Raw genomic sequence first — 16,901 nt, 5'->3', positions numbered from 1 at the left:
TCTGTACGTAACAAAATACAAATGAATGCTTATGTGCATTTTTCTGACATGCAAGAGAAAATCAGTACAGCATGCATGCCAAGTCCTTAGTGCATATTTGGAAATATTAATTCAAGAAAAATAATTACTTTTTATTAAAAGTTTTCTCATAAATCTATTAAAATAAAGTAATTATTTTCTTAAAATAAGATAATACAAACACGTTAGGCTTATAAAATGATCCCGTAGAGTTATCTAATGTAAAAATAAACGGGAAAGATTAAACAAGGAGGAAATATATATGAATTTTTTATTTATTTATTTTATCAAAAGCGTAACAGTATGAATAGCCACGCTTAACAAAATGTTGAGAGATCCTATTAAAAAATGTAGAGTGAAAGGAAAGGGCATCTAGAAAAGAAAAAGTTTCGGTTTTCACATATCATTTTAAGAAGGATTTAAAATTTTTATTACTGACCCGCCCGCACTTTGAAATAATTTCATAATAAGCTCAAAAGGTAATTAATGTATGTTAAAAAAAAAAGTTAACGGATGTGATTGCCACCGCAAAATCACCGTTTTCTTTAAAAAAAAATTCATCAAAAGCATCAACAAACGTAGAGTTATCTCATTAGCCTTGCTAAATGCTTAGCATTTTCAACGAACGTCTGATTGGCAAGAAATTACAAAGCTATTATTAGAAAACAAAAAAAGTTAGTGGTTGTCATTAAAAAAACATTAACAAACAGTAGAGTTATCATCAACCTAGCTCAATGCTTAGCATTTTCAACAAACGCTTAATTGGCAAGAAATTACAAATTTATTATTAGAATAAAAATGCAATAATAATATATAATTAAGTATAATAAATAATTATATGAATTATTTTTTATTTTTTTTAGAATACAATTAGGGTTTTCATTTTATTCTTTAACATAACACAACAAACTTTCCTACACTTAGAGCTGGCAAAATGGGCCGAGCCCGCCCTGCCCGCCAAACGGGGCGGGGCAGACTGAGTTTTCTAAACTCGCTGCCCGCCAAGCCCGCCAGCCCGCCCGGGCTGATTTTTTTTTTTTTAAAAAAATTTTAGTGTAAAATGTGACGGGCTTGGCGGGCAGCCCGCCCCGCCCGCCCAAACGGGGCGGGGCGGGCAGAGATATCTAGCCCACTTTCAATGGCGGGGCGGGGCGGGCCAGCCCGCTTTTTGGCGGGCTTTTGGCGGACAGGGGCGGGGCGGGCAGCCCGCTTTACCACCTCTACCTACACTCACAACATTTTGTGGGGCCCACACTTTTTAAAACAAAAAAATAAATAAAAAATTAAGGCACGCAAAACGAATCTCTATAACATTACACAATCACTTTTCCTACAACATAACTCTTATAAAACCCATACAATTATATGAATTATTTAGTAAGTAACAACTGAACCTAGCTTATGTATATTTTGAAAGATGCATATTCATGATACCCAATCACTTTCTTTCTGAGGGTATAATGATACTCAAATCATTTTATTTCATGATTGTAATGTTTGCTGGGACCGTAATCTTTATAATGCCGAGAAGAAAGATACATATATATAACGACTAAGAAGGCAGCAACCATAGTGGAAATAAAATATTATATATAAAATGATAGATAAGACAACAAAAAAAATATATGCATAAATTTATTTACATGTTAGTTTAACGACAGAAAGGACAAAGCAGTTGGAAAGGTGTTATTCTGTACACAGTCTGTTGCGCTTGGCAGTTGGCATGCGGCTAAATTAGTGTTGATTGGTGTTCCAAATATAGCATGAAGCACGCGTATATATATAATTAGAAAATTTCCATTTCATTAGTTTTTATGGAGACTTAGAATATGGGAAAGAGCAAGAGCGTTTGGTGATTGAGAATTAGGAGAGGAGAAAAAAAATAATGAGCCATTTTTGTTGCTTCTTTTCTGATGTGAAGAATGTGGGCATTGATGATAATTTGAGGTCCAAGAGTGGAGAAGGAACGAAAGCCACCAGTTTCAGTTTTCGCGAGCTTGCATCGGCAACAGGAGGTTTTAAGGAAGTGAACTTGATTGGAGAAGGAGGTTTTGGAAGGGTTTACAAGGGTCATCTCTCTACAGGCCAGGTAAATAAGAATGTTTTTTTTTAAAAAAAAAAACTATGAATTCACCTTCTTCTGAATAGCACGAGCCTAGAGCATCGGTAAAGTTGATCTTCTTGCAAACAAAAGATCACTTGCTTGAATCAAGATAATAATTTCTTTACAAATATGTAAAGGATAACACTTCATATAAAGATTGTCTTTATCTTCGTTGTAATTATAAATAACCAATTCAACTCAAAAGTTTAAGCTATTGGATGAGATTATATTAATGATTTTATATATCTCAACAAGCCCTCTCACACGAGAGCCCACTGAGCTTGAATGATGGATAATGCACAGGCTCACCTACCTGTACGAAGAAAGAAATTTCACTAGAAAAAAAGTGGAAGGCGACGAGGATCGAACTCGGAACACGAGGCTCTGATACCACTTGATAAGAAGATATCACTTGATAAGAACCTTCAGAATTTTATATATCTCAACAGTAATGTTCAATATGCACTCGATATGTTATCCCTCTTGATTTCAAGCAACAAGTAGATATCATTCACAATAAGTAGATAACTCTTATATTGTGTTGGTTATTTAGTTCTATTTGTGAACGATATTTGCTTATTGCATTTGAAATCATAAGGAATAACATAGGGGATGCACACCGCCATACATTACACCTATTCTTGTTAGACAGGATTTAATGGAAATAATTTTATGAATTGACTTTCTTCCAATGCTATGGTTATTTTATTTTTTTAATGCTATCTACTTGTGTAGGTTGTTGCTATAAAACAATTAAACCTAGATGGTCATCAAGGTTTTCGGGAATTTCTCACCGAGGTTCTTATGTTAAGCCTCTTACATCATCCTAATCTTGTTAAGTTAATTGGTTACTGCGCCGATGGACATCAAAGGCTTTTGGTTTATGAATACATGCCTATGGGTAGCCTCGAACGTCATCTTTTTGGTTACCTCACACATTCCTCAAGTTTTGTGTTTTTTTTTTTTTTTTTTCATTAACAATATTGAGTGACTGAAAAGGTTGCATTTTATTTTCTCAAATGACGCAGAGAAAGAACCACTAAGTTGGAGAATTCGACTGAAGATTGCTGTTGGCGCTGCTAAGGGTCTAAAGTATCTCCATTGTGAAGCAAATCCACCTGTTATCTATCGTGACTTGAAATCTTCCAACATTTTATTAGACAATGATTTTAACCCAAAACTCTCGGATTTTGGGCTTGCTAAACTTGGTCCTGTTGGAGACAATACCCATGTTTCCACCAGAGTGATGGGAACATATGGGTACTGTGCCCCAGAATATGCAATGAGTGGCAAATTAACTGTTAAATCTGATATCTATAGTTTTGGTGTGGTCTTGCTTGAGTTGATTACTGGACGTAAGGCACTAGATCTCACCAGAAAACCGGGGGAGCAAAACGTAGTTTCATGGGTAAATGTTTACTTCCTTTATTCTTTATTATTATTTCTATAAATCCTCAACTATTTGTCATGTTGTTTTGCATTTGCATTTCAGTGCTTTCTTTTACATTCCTCCTTCCACTAGCATATTTAGACTCCCCAATCTTCAAGTGTGAAATAAATTGAGCGGGTGTTTGGTAGGAGGAAAAAAAAATTGCCCAAGAAGAGTCGGGTGAGGAAAATAATTTAGCTATATTTGGTAGGAGTGAAATAAAAAAGTGGTTGGCAAATTTTTTTTGATAGATAATAATTTTACACATGATATCAATAGGTAACTTTACCATCCAGCAATAAATTTTGGCCAACCAAACACTTTTTCTTATCTCACCCAGCTATAAATTTTCCTCACCATGTTCCAGACAAATTTTTTTGACTGATAAAAAAAACATCTCCTCCACCAAACACTCCGTGAGAGTAGAGAATGTTTCCTTAGGAAAGTAGTCTGCCCTCTTTAAACCATAATAATCCTTTCGTGGGATTTTTTGGCATACCCATACGTCTTAAGCTTTTTAGATGACAGTTTTTAATACAGGTGTCTACAAACTGAACCAAGCCGGTTGTAAAAGTGATTCGGTTTTTGGACCAATTTTGAGAAAATGACTCGGTGCAATTTTTAGCTCTAACCAAACCAAATTGGTAACATGATTTGCTTCTTAGACCGTTTCGGTTTGAAAAACCAGTTCAATCTTGAACGAATTCGTATAAAATAGTTTAGTTAAAATATTATAGTTCTTTTAGTATGTTTTGAATAAGTTAACAGCTCAATTTAGTAGGAAATATTATATTTATAATTTTTTTATTTATAAATTATACTATATCTTACTGGTAAGATACTCTTAAGTGAAGTCTTACTCGTAAGAAATAGTGTAGTTTATAAATAAAAAATAAAAAATTTGTCAATATAACTCTAATCCAGTTTTGTTTATTTTGTTTTATTTCACACCCCTAGTTTTTAATCTATATTCAACTTCTTCATTTGTAATAAATTTTATTTCTTAAACTTTATGTGCGTGATTTCCAGGCTCGCCCATTTTTAAGTGACCGGAGAAAGTTTTCGCAAATGGTTGACCCTCTTCTGCAAGGAAACTACCCCTTACGCCGTTTGCACCATGCAATTGCTATTACTGCAATGTGTCTCCAGGAACAACCAAATTTTCGTCCGCATATTCGTGATATTGTTGTTGCACTGGAGTACCTGGCTTCTTAGAGTATCCCTGAACCACGATCAGAAATGGGTATAAACCAAATTTTCAGAGGAATCAGATTCTAGATTGATTTCAACCTGTCTCTATGATTTTGGGTATAGGTTTCCTTATCAGTTCAATAAGTGTAAGCTACAAACTTGCCTATTTTGCAAGTTAAGTGTTATTGCTTTAGAAAAATTCATGGTCATGGCAATTGTAAAAATAAACTGTTTGCCATACCTGTATTGAAAAATCATTCTTGTGATTGATTAATTGCAATAAACATTAATTTATGCTTGTTGTACTTAAGAATTCATGAGTCACCAATAGCTTGTTTTATGTCATTTCAACTAAATGAGAATGGTTGGGAAGAGGTGGATTTTCAATTACTTGTTGAGTTCATGCAGAAGCACCTATTTGATTTACATGTGAAAATAACTGAGACGAGTCACTGAAAATGAAGGTGGTTTTCCTTTGCCAAATCTATAGTTTAACACACGTGATTGGTTTTCCTAAGTACCGACCGACATTGTATTTTTTAAAACCTTTTTAGTTTTTGTATTCTATCTAGTTGTTTATTGATGCCCGAGAATCTTACTTTGTTCTGTGTACCAACACACTCACAAAAAGGAAGAAAAATGGTTTAAGTGTATAAATAAGGAAGCCAAAATTTTCAACTTTTTCCCCCTGGCTCTTTGTTTCAAGTTGACAGAAGACATGGAAGGGTGGGTGTAATGTTTAGCACATATTCTTCTGGTGGTGCTATATATGCGTTATTATTGCTGATAGCCGACGGAAGCTTTTTCTTCCTCCATTCAAATTACTACCATCAAATTCGAGGAATGTTGCCCGTACACACTTTCTCACATATTCACACATATCACCTCACATGAGTGTAGTTTTTACCATTTGATTGATTCCATTAGAATTTTAACATATCTCCACTTTGATTCTGTCACCTCACTGACGTAAGACCAAAAAAAGTGATATGTAACAAGTATTTTCCATTAAATCTATATGGGTCTCACTGAGTGTGTGGGTTCCATTGATAATCACGTACAGGCAATCCCTGTGGTGGAAGAAAAACATGAATTTTCTGTAACGTTATTTAGTCTATTAGATCACTTGCCTCAAAGAGACGGAGTAGTAACAGAGAGATAAATGATAACAAAAGATTATTTGAAATATAAACGAAGCCTTAACCAAAGGTGAATAGAGAATCATGGGACGTTCACATCTTCATCCTTATCACCAAGACATATATTAAGACGAGACACGTCAAGAAAGTTGGATGCGTGAAATAATTGATATACAATATAGAACTGTAATAAAAGGACTAATCCTTTCAAATATCAGACTAACAGACATTTCTCACTCTTTGCTCATCTGCAACTCTTACAATCAAGCTGGGGTTGCCACCACCAATCTTAGATGCTTGGCCTCATGTTCAGATGAGATGCTATCTTTTGTCCAAGAGAACGGTCAGCCTGCACAGCAATAACACCATCCAATAACATCACATAAGCACACAAATGCAGATTCATTTGACACTCTTGGCTATGAACAAGGGACCCACAGGGAGGGGAAAGGGGTATGAGGAAGGGGAAGGGGATAGGAGCAATGCTGGGAATCAAACTACTGGACTCTCTTTAATGTCCCTCAACTTTTACCACATGAAATGCGTGAAGGGGACACTTAAGCCTATAGTTTACAATGACAAATTAGCATATGTAAAAATCTCACCTGAGACCAGTATGATATCCAGATGCTACGGATTTCATGGGTGACATTTTTGTCAGATAAAGCCTCAACCCATCGGCGGACAAATCTTTCTTGCCTGAAAAGAAATAAGAAAACAGAAAAAGACAGCTCACCTTTAGACATCACCAAACATATTTCATATTGATCATATCATTAGTTTATAACAGGAACCTGTCAGGTGCCCAGGACCGGTATCTCTCTCCGGGTTGCTTGAAGTCGTTCTCCTTCTCAATTATGCACTGCATTAAGCAAGAATTGTTTAGCACATTCTTGCCCTAATAAAAGCAACTTTCAACAATTTTACAACCATTATTTTTTTTGTTCAAGATCTTACAAATGTCTAATAGAAACATTAATCAGTAATCTCTTCTATGCAAAAGTAATACTAAAAATAAACACAAATTTACAAGCTTTATTAACAATTTAGAGCTATTTAACTTGCCAATGTATTGGATCTACTTTTGTTTCCTTAGTTGTCAGATAAAATTTTCATTATATTTGTGACATGACATTTTTTTATCACTGATTAAATAAGAACATGTCTAACAAAGATATTTTCTGTCTAATTCTCATTGCCTTCAGAAATATTGGAACACCTGAAATGAACTAATGCAATCTAAATTATAAATTGAAACCTATGGAAGGTAGATTCATTCACTATCAGACGTTCTATATCTTCACCAATAAGCAATTGATAGAACTAACCTTTTCACGCTTCCCACTATAGATAGCTGGAGGAATGGGGAACCTTTCAGCATGTCGAACAGAGTCATACCTTGAAGGGAAGTAATTGACCTATAAATCAGTAGCATTCAGTCATTATGAAAAAATAAAAAGAAAAAAGTATACAACTAAAGGATAAGTTGCAATATGACAGTAAGAGTTAAGGCCCAATTAGCATGCAAAATGTATAATTCAATGCCATCACGTCATTAACCAGTTTCTTATACAGAGAAAAAAAAATTAATATACCTCTTCATCCCTGTGCATGAAATTCATGAAGCCCTCATGGTGATTGTTGTGATGGGCACACTTGGGAGCATTAGCAGGAAGCTGCAGATAATTTGGTCCAAGTCTATGTCTCTGACTATCAGAATAGGAGAATATCCGAGTCTGAAGCATCTTATCATCTGAGTAGTATACACCAGGCACGATAATGGCTGGGCAAAATGCAAGTTGTTCATTCTCAGCAAAGAAGTTGTCTATGTTCTTATTCAAGACCATGCGACCAACTGGCTGCAGCGGAATAATGTCCTCGGGCCAAGTCTTAGTTACATCAAGTGGGTCAAAATCAAATCTGTCTTCATGGTCCGGATCTATTATTTGGACATAAAGTTTCCACTCAGGATAGTTCCCAGCAGCAATTGAATCAGAAAGGTCTTGGGTAGCATGGCTGTGGTTGGACCCTCCAACCCTAATGGCCTCCTCCTCCAATAGACACTTCACACCACAGGTGGGTATCCAGTGAAATTTGACATAGTGTGCTTTCCCAGCCTTGTTGATAAGGGTGTATGTGTTAACACCAAAACCATCCATATGCCTGTAATCTTGAGGGACACCTACATCATCAAATAAGAAGGTGAACATGTGAAGGCTTTCCGGATGGTGGGAGAAGAAATCAAGGATCCTCCAATTCTCCTGGATGTGGGACTTTGGATTGGGTTTCAGAGCATGGACCATATCAGGAAACTTCATCCCATCTCGGACGAAGAACACAGGAAAGTTATTTCCCACAAGGTCGAAGTTACCCTACAAAATTATCATCATATCATAAACTAAACTAAAACGTTCAGTTCAAGATAATTGGATATTAACAAAAATAAGGAGAGAACCAACTTAAATTGATATAAGAATAACAAGTTTTATGCCCAATTTTACTCTTTAATCCCATACTTAGTATCTAACTGCTCACATGACTAATAAATTAGAAACATTAAACGCAAGTAATTTTAGTCTTTAATCTCATACTTAAAGTATCTAAGAGCTCACATGACTAATAAATTAGAATAATTAAATATGAGCACATCACTAATAAATTAAAACCATTAATAAATTACCGTCACCAGATGAACAAAAATCAATAGCTAAGATGAGAAATAAGACTTCTTAATCTTATACCAGAGTCAAAAGATTCTCCTCCTCTCTATATGTACTATATTACTATATTAACTAAAAAAGAGTGTAAGAGGATATTTGGTAGAAGAGAAAAACTTTTATACTTGGAAATCACGATTACCAGGAATATGATGAGAAAGTGAATTTTTCGGAAATATGACCAAAAAGCTGTTTGATAGGTCAAAATATTACTAGGAATGTTGACTCAAGTTTCGTGATTCTATGTTTGGTTGATTGTCAAATATTACTGGTAATATACGGTGATTTTAAAACTGCACCACTGGCGCTAGTCTAGCGCCATCACCGCGCTATTGATGCGGGAAGAAAATATTGCTTGGAGACTTGGCGCAAGTGGTGCCATCAACGCACTAGTGGCGCAGAGGCCAAAATATTTTCCCACCTCTTGGGTATTCTTGGATGGCATTTTGCCTTAAAAAGTATTCACAAATCATTATCCTAGAAAAATCAGATTTCCGGAAAAAAAAATTAGAATCCTTGTACCAAATGTGGGTAAATAGGATTCTCAGTGTCATTTTGGGAATCTAAAAAAAAATCCTATCCTTGTACCAAACGTCTCCTAAGATTACAACATCACAAATCGATCATTTTCCTACTAAACAAACGATGTGCTATGCTGACCTCTCTAGTGTAAAACTTGACAGCAAAACCTCGAGGGTCCCTCAAGGTTTCAGGGCTACCACGTTCATGGATAACAGTTGAGAAACGGACAATGAGAGGTGTCTGAACACCAGGGGCTCTAAGGAAATCAGCGCAAGTGAGGTGAGAAATGTCATGTGTGACTTCAAAGAAACCCTTTGCACTAGCTCCCCTGGCATGAACAACACGTTCTGGGATCCTTTCCCTGTCAAAGTTTGCAAGCTTCTCCACTAGATGATAATCCTCCAGAAGAATTGGACCTGCCAAAACAAAACAAAAAATTCATTATTCCTAATTCACAACCACAAAATCAAAATCAAAAATCAATTTACTCTGTTTCAAATTTTCAATAGCATATAGATAACTGATACCTCGAGATCCAACGGTTAGCGATGAGTTATTGTTCCAAACAGGAGCACCAGAATTAGTGGTCCAGAACGGAGAATTGAACGCACTTGATGGACGGTGCTGCATCAGGAATCAGTTAAAATCTTCATAAGTGAAAGCAAACAAAAATCTACCCAATTAACGAACACATATACTTGATTTACGTGTTAAAAGCGAACACAAAGGATATAACAGTTCTCTTTAAAATCTAAAGTTAAATAAGGATGAAGGAGATGTTTGATGTTTGAGGAATCTAATGTGAAAGAAAAGCGAAGAAGGTTACCTTGTAGGGATCCATGGCTTCTTCGTGGCTCTGCAGAGAAGATAGAGATGAATTTTGTGTGGCAAACACAAAGTCTGTGGGCACAATTTTATAATTGGTTTCCTGTTTCAGTGCTTATCCTCTTTAAGTATATTCTTTATTCATTTCAACGATTTTCTCGTAACATTTGTCTTCACTACCTTTTTTTCCCCTTTACTTTTTTTTTTTTTTTTTTGGTTACACTACTATTAATAGTTGTTTTAAAAATTGTTTAATTTGACTTTTTTTTTTAAAAAAAAATAAAACTCTTTTATCACTCAAATCAATTTGCGTCAAAATGAAATATTAAAAAGATTATAATATAAAATAATAACATAATTTTCAATACATAACTAGAGAAAAAAATTATTTTTTTTTTGGTGAGGGAGAAATTTTTTTTATAATTATACATCAAGTTTTTATACTAATATTAAATTTTATTTATCTAAATTTAAAAATGAAAAAATTGTCAAAATATATTTTTATTTATGATTTAAAAAATTGATGTAAAGATAATTAAAGTTTTATAATGTATAAATATCTTTTCTTAAATTGAAGTGTAAAATATAAACTGTTGTTTATAATTCGTGACGAAATTATTACAATTTATATTTATAATAATGTAAAAAAAATTCCATCAATTTAGATTGAATTTACTAAAATCCAAAAATAAAGACATTGATTGAATAAGTAAATAGATTATATTTTTACCGAACAAAAAATTATATTCATAATGCGGATATCTCAAAATAATACGGATGCACAATCGCACATGGTTTGGGATTCAAACATGGTCGCAGAATTCTTTTCTATGAATTTTATAATAAAAAAATCTTAAAAATGTATATTGGAAAATTCACATAACATTATATATATTGAATTTTCTACTTTTATACTGACATGAATTGGACATAGTTATTAACGAAAAGTGAGAGAGTGAGATTTGATAATAATAACTTTCGGTTTGATTTTCTCATGTTACATGAGAATTAAATTATCATGTTATGACTCAATTAGTGGTGAGTTCAATATTTATTAAAAAAATAAAAATAAAATTTTTTTTGCACTTAAATCAAAAAATCATAACATGAAAAAATATTTTTCCAATAACTTTTTGGCGATATCTAAGAAATTTCATTATTTATTAATACATACAGGTTAAGGTGCTAAAATCATCCTCATTATTATAAATTTATCATTACAATAAGAAATAAAAGATTAAACTCAAATGAAAAAGAAAAAATATCTACGCGAATAAAAAATTAAATAATATTATGATAATCGTCACTTCTAGTTAATAAATAATAGCATCTGGATTGGGTTGGGAAAGTAGTAGAATAATATGAGAACGTCAGGCGTTCATATTTCCTTATCTGACTTTTTGTGTTTTCTGCTAGCTCGTACGGCTATGCGCTTAATATAATTCTGCAACCTGCTAGATAATGGATATATATAATGGAGAACTACTTTTTTATATTTGTTGGAGAAACTATTTTTTATGTAACTTATACATCGATTTATTTTATTTTATTTACGTATTTTATTTTATTTTTTAATGGTAGGACTCATCTTAAATATATATGTGTAGAAAAATTTCTCGAAAAAAATAAAGTCCATATATAATAGGAGATTAATGTTTTATATGATAAAAGATAATATATACATAAAAATATGTGAAATTTATATAAAGTCATATAAAGAGAAAAGACAAAAAAATATATGAGCTCATACACTTTTTGCATGTATAAGAGATTAAATTATCTCTTATAACTTGAGAAACATGAAACGTTAATCTCATATATTATAGGATTATGTAAGAAATAAAATATATGAGATTAGTATTTTTTATGTTGTATGAGATAATCTTATCTCTTATAAATATATAAAGTGTGAGAAGTCCATGTGAAGAAAAAAAGAAAAAAAATATGAATCTCCCATATTTTTAGATGTATATAAGATAAAATAATATAAGAAACATTAATTTCATAATATAATTATGCATGTTGTTGAGATAAATTTAAAATTCTATATAATAAAATTTAAATTCAATTATCACAGCCAGAATTATTCTTGAAATACTTAAAATTCTCCAATATAAGGATGCAGTGAATGGAACCAGATGACGTAGAATCGTAGACCATAATAGCTTGACACATCTGATAAAATGAGAAGTCCTTGAAACGTGTGCTCTAAAGTCTGAACAAAAGCGTTACGAGATGATATTTTCGAGGCTGAGGACTTTCATTACAATATACGAATACGAGGTAGAGAGAGTGTGCAGGGCAGTTGCGAACTGTGTCCGAGCTGGACCCACAACAAATCGCAACTGGTACAGATAAAATACACTTTATGTTATTTTAGTTGGTTTCGTGATAAAAACGAAAATTTACAGATAAATTTTTTATGTAATTTTATTAATAAAATTTATTGATCAAACTTATTTGTACCAAAGTGATATTTTGGTATAAATTTTTCCCAATTTATTCTATTTTTATTATTTAATTCCATTTAGTTTAATTTGATAAAATTAATTTTTTATTAAATCAAGAAGTTATTTCTCATTTTTAAAATAAAACTTTAAGCATATTAAGTGATGAATAAATAAATATAGGAGAAAGGGACAAACAATTTTTTTTACAATGATAAAATTATAAAATGTGTATTTGCCTTGTAATCTATTTGATGATATTTGATTATGGTAATTGATTTGATATGCTCTTAATTAATAAATTCCATGCTTTATTGTTAAATGACAAGTGATATTATTTCTTATTCTTAATAAATGATTGTTATGTTCTTCGAATCACCTTAGTATACTTAAAATGTCTTATTCTATTTACCAAAAAAAAAAAGTCTTATTCTACTAAAAGAATGAAACTTTTACCTAATGTTGTATTCTACTTCTTCTTCTTTTTCGTAATCAATGTTGTATTCTACTTAAAACATTTACAAAATGTTGTTATAAAAAAAAAAAAAAAACATTTACAAAATGTCACATTTAGTTTATAATATTGTAATGCATAAATGTGATGTATATAATATTTTCAAGTGCTAATGGAAATAGATTACTCTCATTTTTAGTAGAAGTATTGTTATACAATATTTATTATGTCATCATAAAAGATGGAGAATTATATTTGTTTTGTTGATATTAATGAGACAACAACAAAATATAAGAACTTTGATGAAGAGCCAAAAAAACATCAACCATGTGTGAAGATTAAATATGTATGATGGAGACATATAAAAAATATAATGAATTAACAAAGTGACAAGAACATCTATGAGCTTTGAATATAACAAGGAATTAAGAGCAATAAGAAAGAATTAGAGAGCAAAACCAAGTGTTGGAGGTTATTGATTTAAGAGAGTAGAGAGTGTTTAAGTTGCTCGAAGTATTATGCAAAGAAACATCAAGTTTGGAATGCTGAAAAATGCTACCTCTAACTTAGAAAAACCCTAAAGTTAATATGCAAGTTATTGAACTCCAGCTTATATGGATCCAAATAAATATGTTTACATCTATTGAACTTATTATAGTCCTCAACAAGTATACTACTACATGTGCAAAAAATCAATCAAAACATCTTCTAAAGGTCATCACATGGTTAGAGTAATAGCGAAGATTTTTTTTTTATTGACATGGCTAATGGAGAATAAAGAATATTGTAAGACATTATGTCTCAATGCACAATATTTAGCTTCTTTATAAAACTTTTATTTGGGTGCATTACTTGATCCTCCTTTTTTTTTCTTTTTTAAAGTTTTTCTTTCTTCTTTTGTGCCATACTCTTTTCAATTTTCTTTGCCTCCCCCTCCTTCTTAAGACTTTAATTTTGTATTCTTTTTTTTTTACTTTTGTTTGCAAAGAGGATTGTATTCTTCTCACTTCTTTCTCATCCTTCCTTTTCTTTTTGTATCTTGCCTCTTTTTCACCTTCCATTTCAACATATTTTATATGCATAATTTTCAATTTGAACTAATACCATAACCCTTTTTTTATATGATCTTTTTTCTCTCAAGGTAAGGAGTGTATCTGGGATTAAACTATTGATGTTAGGATATGTGAAAGAACTTGCCTAGGTTTAAACGGCTTAACAATGGATAATGTAAAATAGACTATTTGGTCATATCTTTTACAAGGAATTATTTTTCTTGAACTTTTTTAGTATCACGTGCTTAATACCATTTCGAGTCAGAAATGGATCACATTATAGAGTGCAGAGCCCAATGAGGTTTGTTTGCTAAAAGTAAGCAAGTTCACATGATCGACTGTGTCTCTATTTTTTTCTTCATAAAGTTTTCCTCTTATTTTTATTTCCATCTCCTACTATTTCTCCTATGATGTCTCTCCTGATAAAAAAATGGCTCTGATTTCTTCCGAAACAAAATAGTCGAACCCCCAAAACACTTCACGTATAGGAAAAGAAAAAATTGATTCCTAGACAGCAAAGTAATAGGATCCATCCTTTCTTTGTATTTCAACTAAGTGCTATGGCACCTGTCTCTTACACCTTCTCCTTAGTATTGCTTCTTTCTTTTCTATTCTTCCTCCTCTTGCTTTTCTGGTGCTTTCTTTTTATATATTTCCTAACATGTTCAAGTGGTGGGTCGTGTTCGGCTAACCAAATAATGGAGAGTGAGTTGTTGAGATTCTTCGATGGAATGAGTTAGTGCTGAAGTGCTCCCCCAAGTAATGGTGCTGTCTAACATAACCCAGCAGTTTGAGGAAAAAAAATTCGTCTAGCACATGATGCTCCTCCTCCTTTGTGCAGAGACAACATTAACCTATCCTCTTGTGACATTTCCTTGTAAAATCCTTTTCCCCAATTTCAAATGCTTTTATCCATTTCATGCTTAACTTTGTTTGATTATCATAATACCATTTTATTTTGACATTGCTAGCATATCAAAGTTAAGAACCCAACGTAGGGGATTATTGACCAAGGAAGAGAGATGTTATTGACCCAATCTCAGACCTAAATTTTATTAAATATTTTTAAATTCTTATTGACCCATTTTCAAATTTATGTTGTGTTTGCTAGAATATATATATTTGTTATAGTTGTTATGTTATAGGTTGGACATTTATTTATATAAATATATCATACATAAAAGTTTGTATGAAAATATACTTTGTGCTCAAAAAAGAACTTTTGCAAAAATTGTTGACACACTCGATTCATTTTCTCTAATGGAAGCCAAATTCCTAAGGATTCTTAATTTTTTTTGTTTATTTAAACTATTTTTCACACTTTCTTTCTTATATATGTAATTACATGTCAATAAGTAATTTAAGTAATATAAAGTCTTTTAAGAGGCTAGTTAAGTAGTTATGATAGCCTCTGAAGCGGACACACACTTTTAGAAGAAAAAAAATGCATGTCGAACACGTGTTAGTGTCTAACACGTTTCGATACGCGTCCGATATGTGATCAACATTTTTCGACATACAGTCAACACTCTGACACACTTCGGACATGTGATCAACATTTTTCGATACGCGGTGAATACTCTGACACACTTCCGACACGCGATCAACATTTTTTGACACGCTTCCGACACACGGTCAATGTTTTTCGACACTTTTTTTTTATATCCTAATTGTATTTTATTTTATTTTTTTTAACTAAAAACGAAAAATTAATTTATAAATCAAATATTTTCTGTTATGAAATTTGACCTGAAAAATTATTTTTTTATTTATATTTATGTTTATGAAATTTGAATATTTGTTTGATTATATAACTTATTATGAACTGTTATATGTATTAATCTGTTTTGAGCCTGACCTATATTTAAAATTAAAAGACCTAACTTAAATTTATTAATCTGTTTAAGCCAATTAAGTTTTCAATACTTAATAAGAATTAAAAAATTATATAAATAATATTTTTTATCAATTAAAATTATATAAATAATTATTTTATTTTATTTTAATTAAAATAAATAGTACAATATAACCTGACTTGAAGACCAATAATAATAGGTCAGACTTTATAAAAATAGGTTGATAAGCTTTTTTAAGACTTGAACATGTTTTATTTTACTAAAAATATTATACTCCTTATAAGCCGTTTGACCCATCTAGATCCCAACAATAAAATAGAATAAAAAATTAACATATGAAATTATTTAGATTTTCCTATTTCACTTGGGTTGATAATAAGGCAAATAGCTGGGCTTCTTGATATACCTTTTGGGCCTCTCTCGGCCCCTGTTCCTCAGTCTAGTGGCCCGATAGCTACTGATTAGCCCACCGAAGAGCAAGCCCGATTACCTCCGTCTGAACTTGGGGTCATCATACCCGCAACATAGTGTTTGTGCCGCTCATCTAGATTTGATGTAAGTAATACTTAGCTGGAGAGGGATTCATCAACCATGGTTGAGTTTATGTCCTTGAGCACTTGAAGGAACCGTGAGGACCCTTCCCTGATTTGCGTAGTTATGTTAATGAGAGCTTTGTTAGCAAATTTTTTAATTCGTCGTTACTTTCTTCTTTTGCAACAATTCTGCCAAAGCATTATGGTCATCATAGGATAAGATCATCAAGATCAAAGAACATGAGTTTTTTCATGGCTATAAATCTTTTGAATTTATTAAGGTCAATTAATTATTTGATGGGTAGGTACCCTCTACATGTTGCCCTTTCCTTTCAGTAGAATGTTCCTAACAGTAACAACCATTGTTCCTATCTTAAGATCCTCGAAACACATTAGCTCAAGTTGAAACACAGTACAAACTTCATTATCTTAAAAATTATGATCGAAGACCAAGAAATGCAGATTGCGCAAGTACATTGGCATATATGATCCCCGACCCTAAAGAAGAACAAAAATTCGTAACATTTTCATTAGTTCTTCAAATCGTGACATTTTTTTTTTTAATTACTTTGCTAGCATCAATTGAAACAAATGTCGTACAAAAAACAAAAAAT

General features: G+C 32.2%; 2 protein-coding genes across 4 annotated transcripts; one reads left to right on the top strand and one right to left on the bottom strand.

The window, feature by feature from the left end:
- Positions 1-1,903: 1,903 nt before the first annotated feature.
- On the top strand, positions 1,904-4,766 carry LOC133300997 (probable serine/threonine-protein kinase PBL21). The gene is made up of 4 exons (XM_061500589.1): positions 1,904-2,107; positions 2,858-3,047; positions 3,151-3,530; positions 4,581-4,766. The coding sequence occupies exons 1-4, from the start codon at positions 1,904-1,906 to the stop codon at positions 4,764-4,766; spliced, it is 960 nt and encodes a 319-aa protein (XP_061356573.1).
- Positions 4,767-5,901: 1,135 nt separating this feature from the next.
- Positions 5,902-10,093, bottom strand: LOC133300991 (catalase-4-like). 3 transcript variants are annotated; one of them, XM_061500584.1, is made up of 8 exons: positions 9,947-10,093; positions 9,648-9,744; positions 9,259-9,536; positions 7,477-8,253; positions 7,210-7,299; positions 6,676-6,743; positions 6,487-6,592; positions 5,902-6,230 (listed from the first exon to the last, which is right to left on the bottom strand). In XM_061500584.1, exons 1-8 carry the CDS (start codon positions 9,959-9,961, stop codon positions 6,171-6,173), a joined length of 1,491 nt encoding a protein of 496 aa, XP_061356568.1. In that variant the 5' UTR covers positions 9,962-10,093; the 3' UTR covers positions 5,902-6,170. The 3 variants fall into 3 exon arrangements, with proteins under 3 accessions (XP_061356568.1, XP_061356567.1, XP_061356569.1); XM_061500583.1 differs by having other exon boundaries at positions 6,487-6,580; XM_061500585.1 differs by having other exon boundaries at positions 5,902-6,206; positions 6,487-6,580.
- Between the last annotated feature and the right edge of the window lie 6,808 nt (positions 10,094-16,901).

The sequence above is a fragment of the Gastrolobium bilobum genome, unplaced genomic scaffold (assembly GCF_033153095.1).
Source record: "Gastrolobium bilobum isolate Gb01-03AN ecotype WA unplaced genomic scaffold, APGP_CSIRO_Gbil_v1 utg26659, whole genome shotgun sequence".
Lineage (NCBI taxonomy): Eukaryota > Viridiplantae > Streptophyta > Magnoliopsida > Fabales > Fabaceae > Gastrolobium > Gastrolobium bilobum.
The sequence above is the reverse complement of the archived record's forward strand: the minus strand, read 5'-3'. Positions and strand labels throughout refer to the sequence as shown.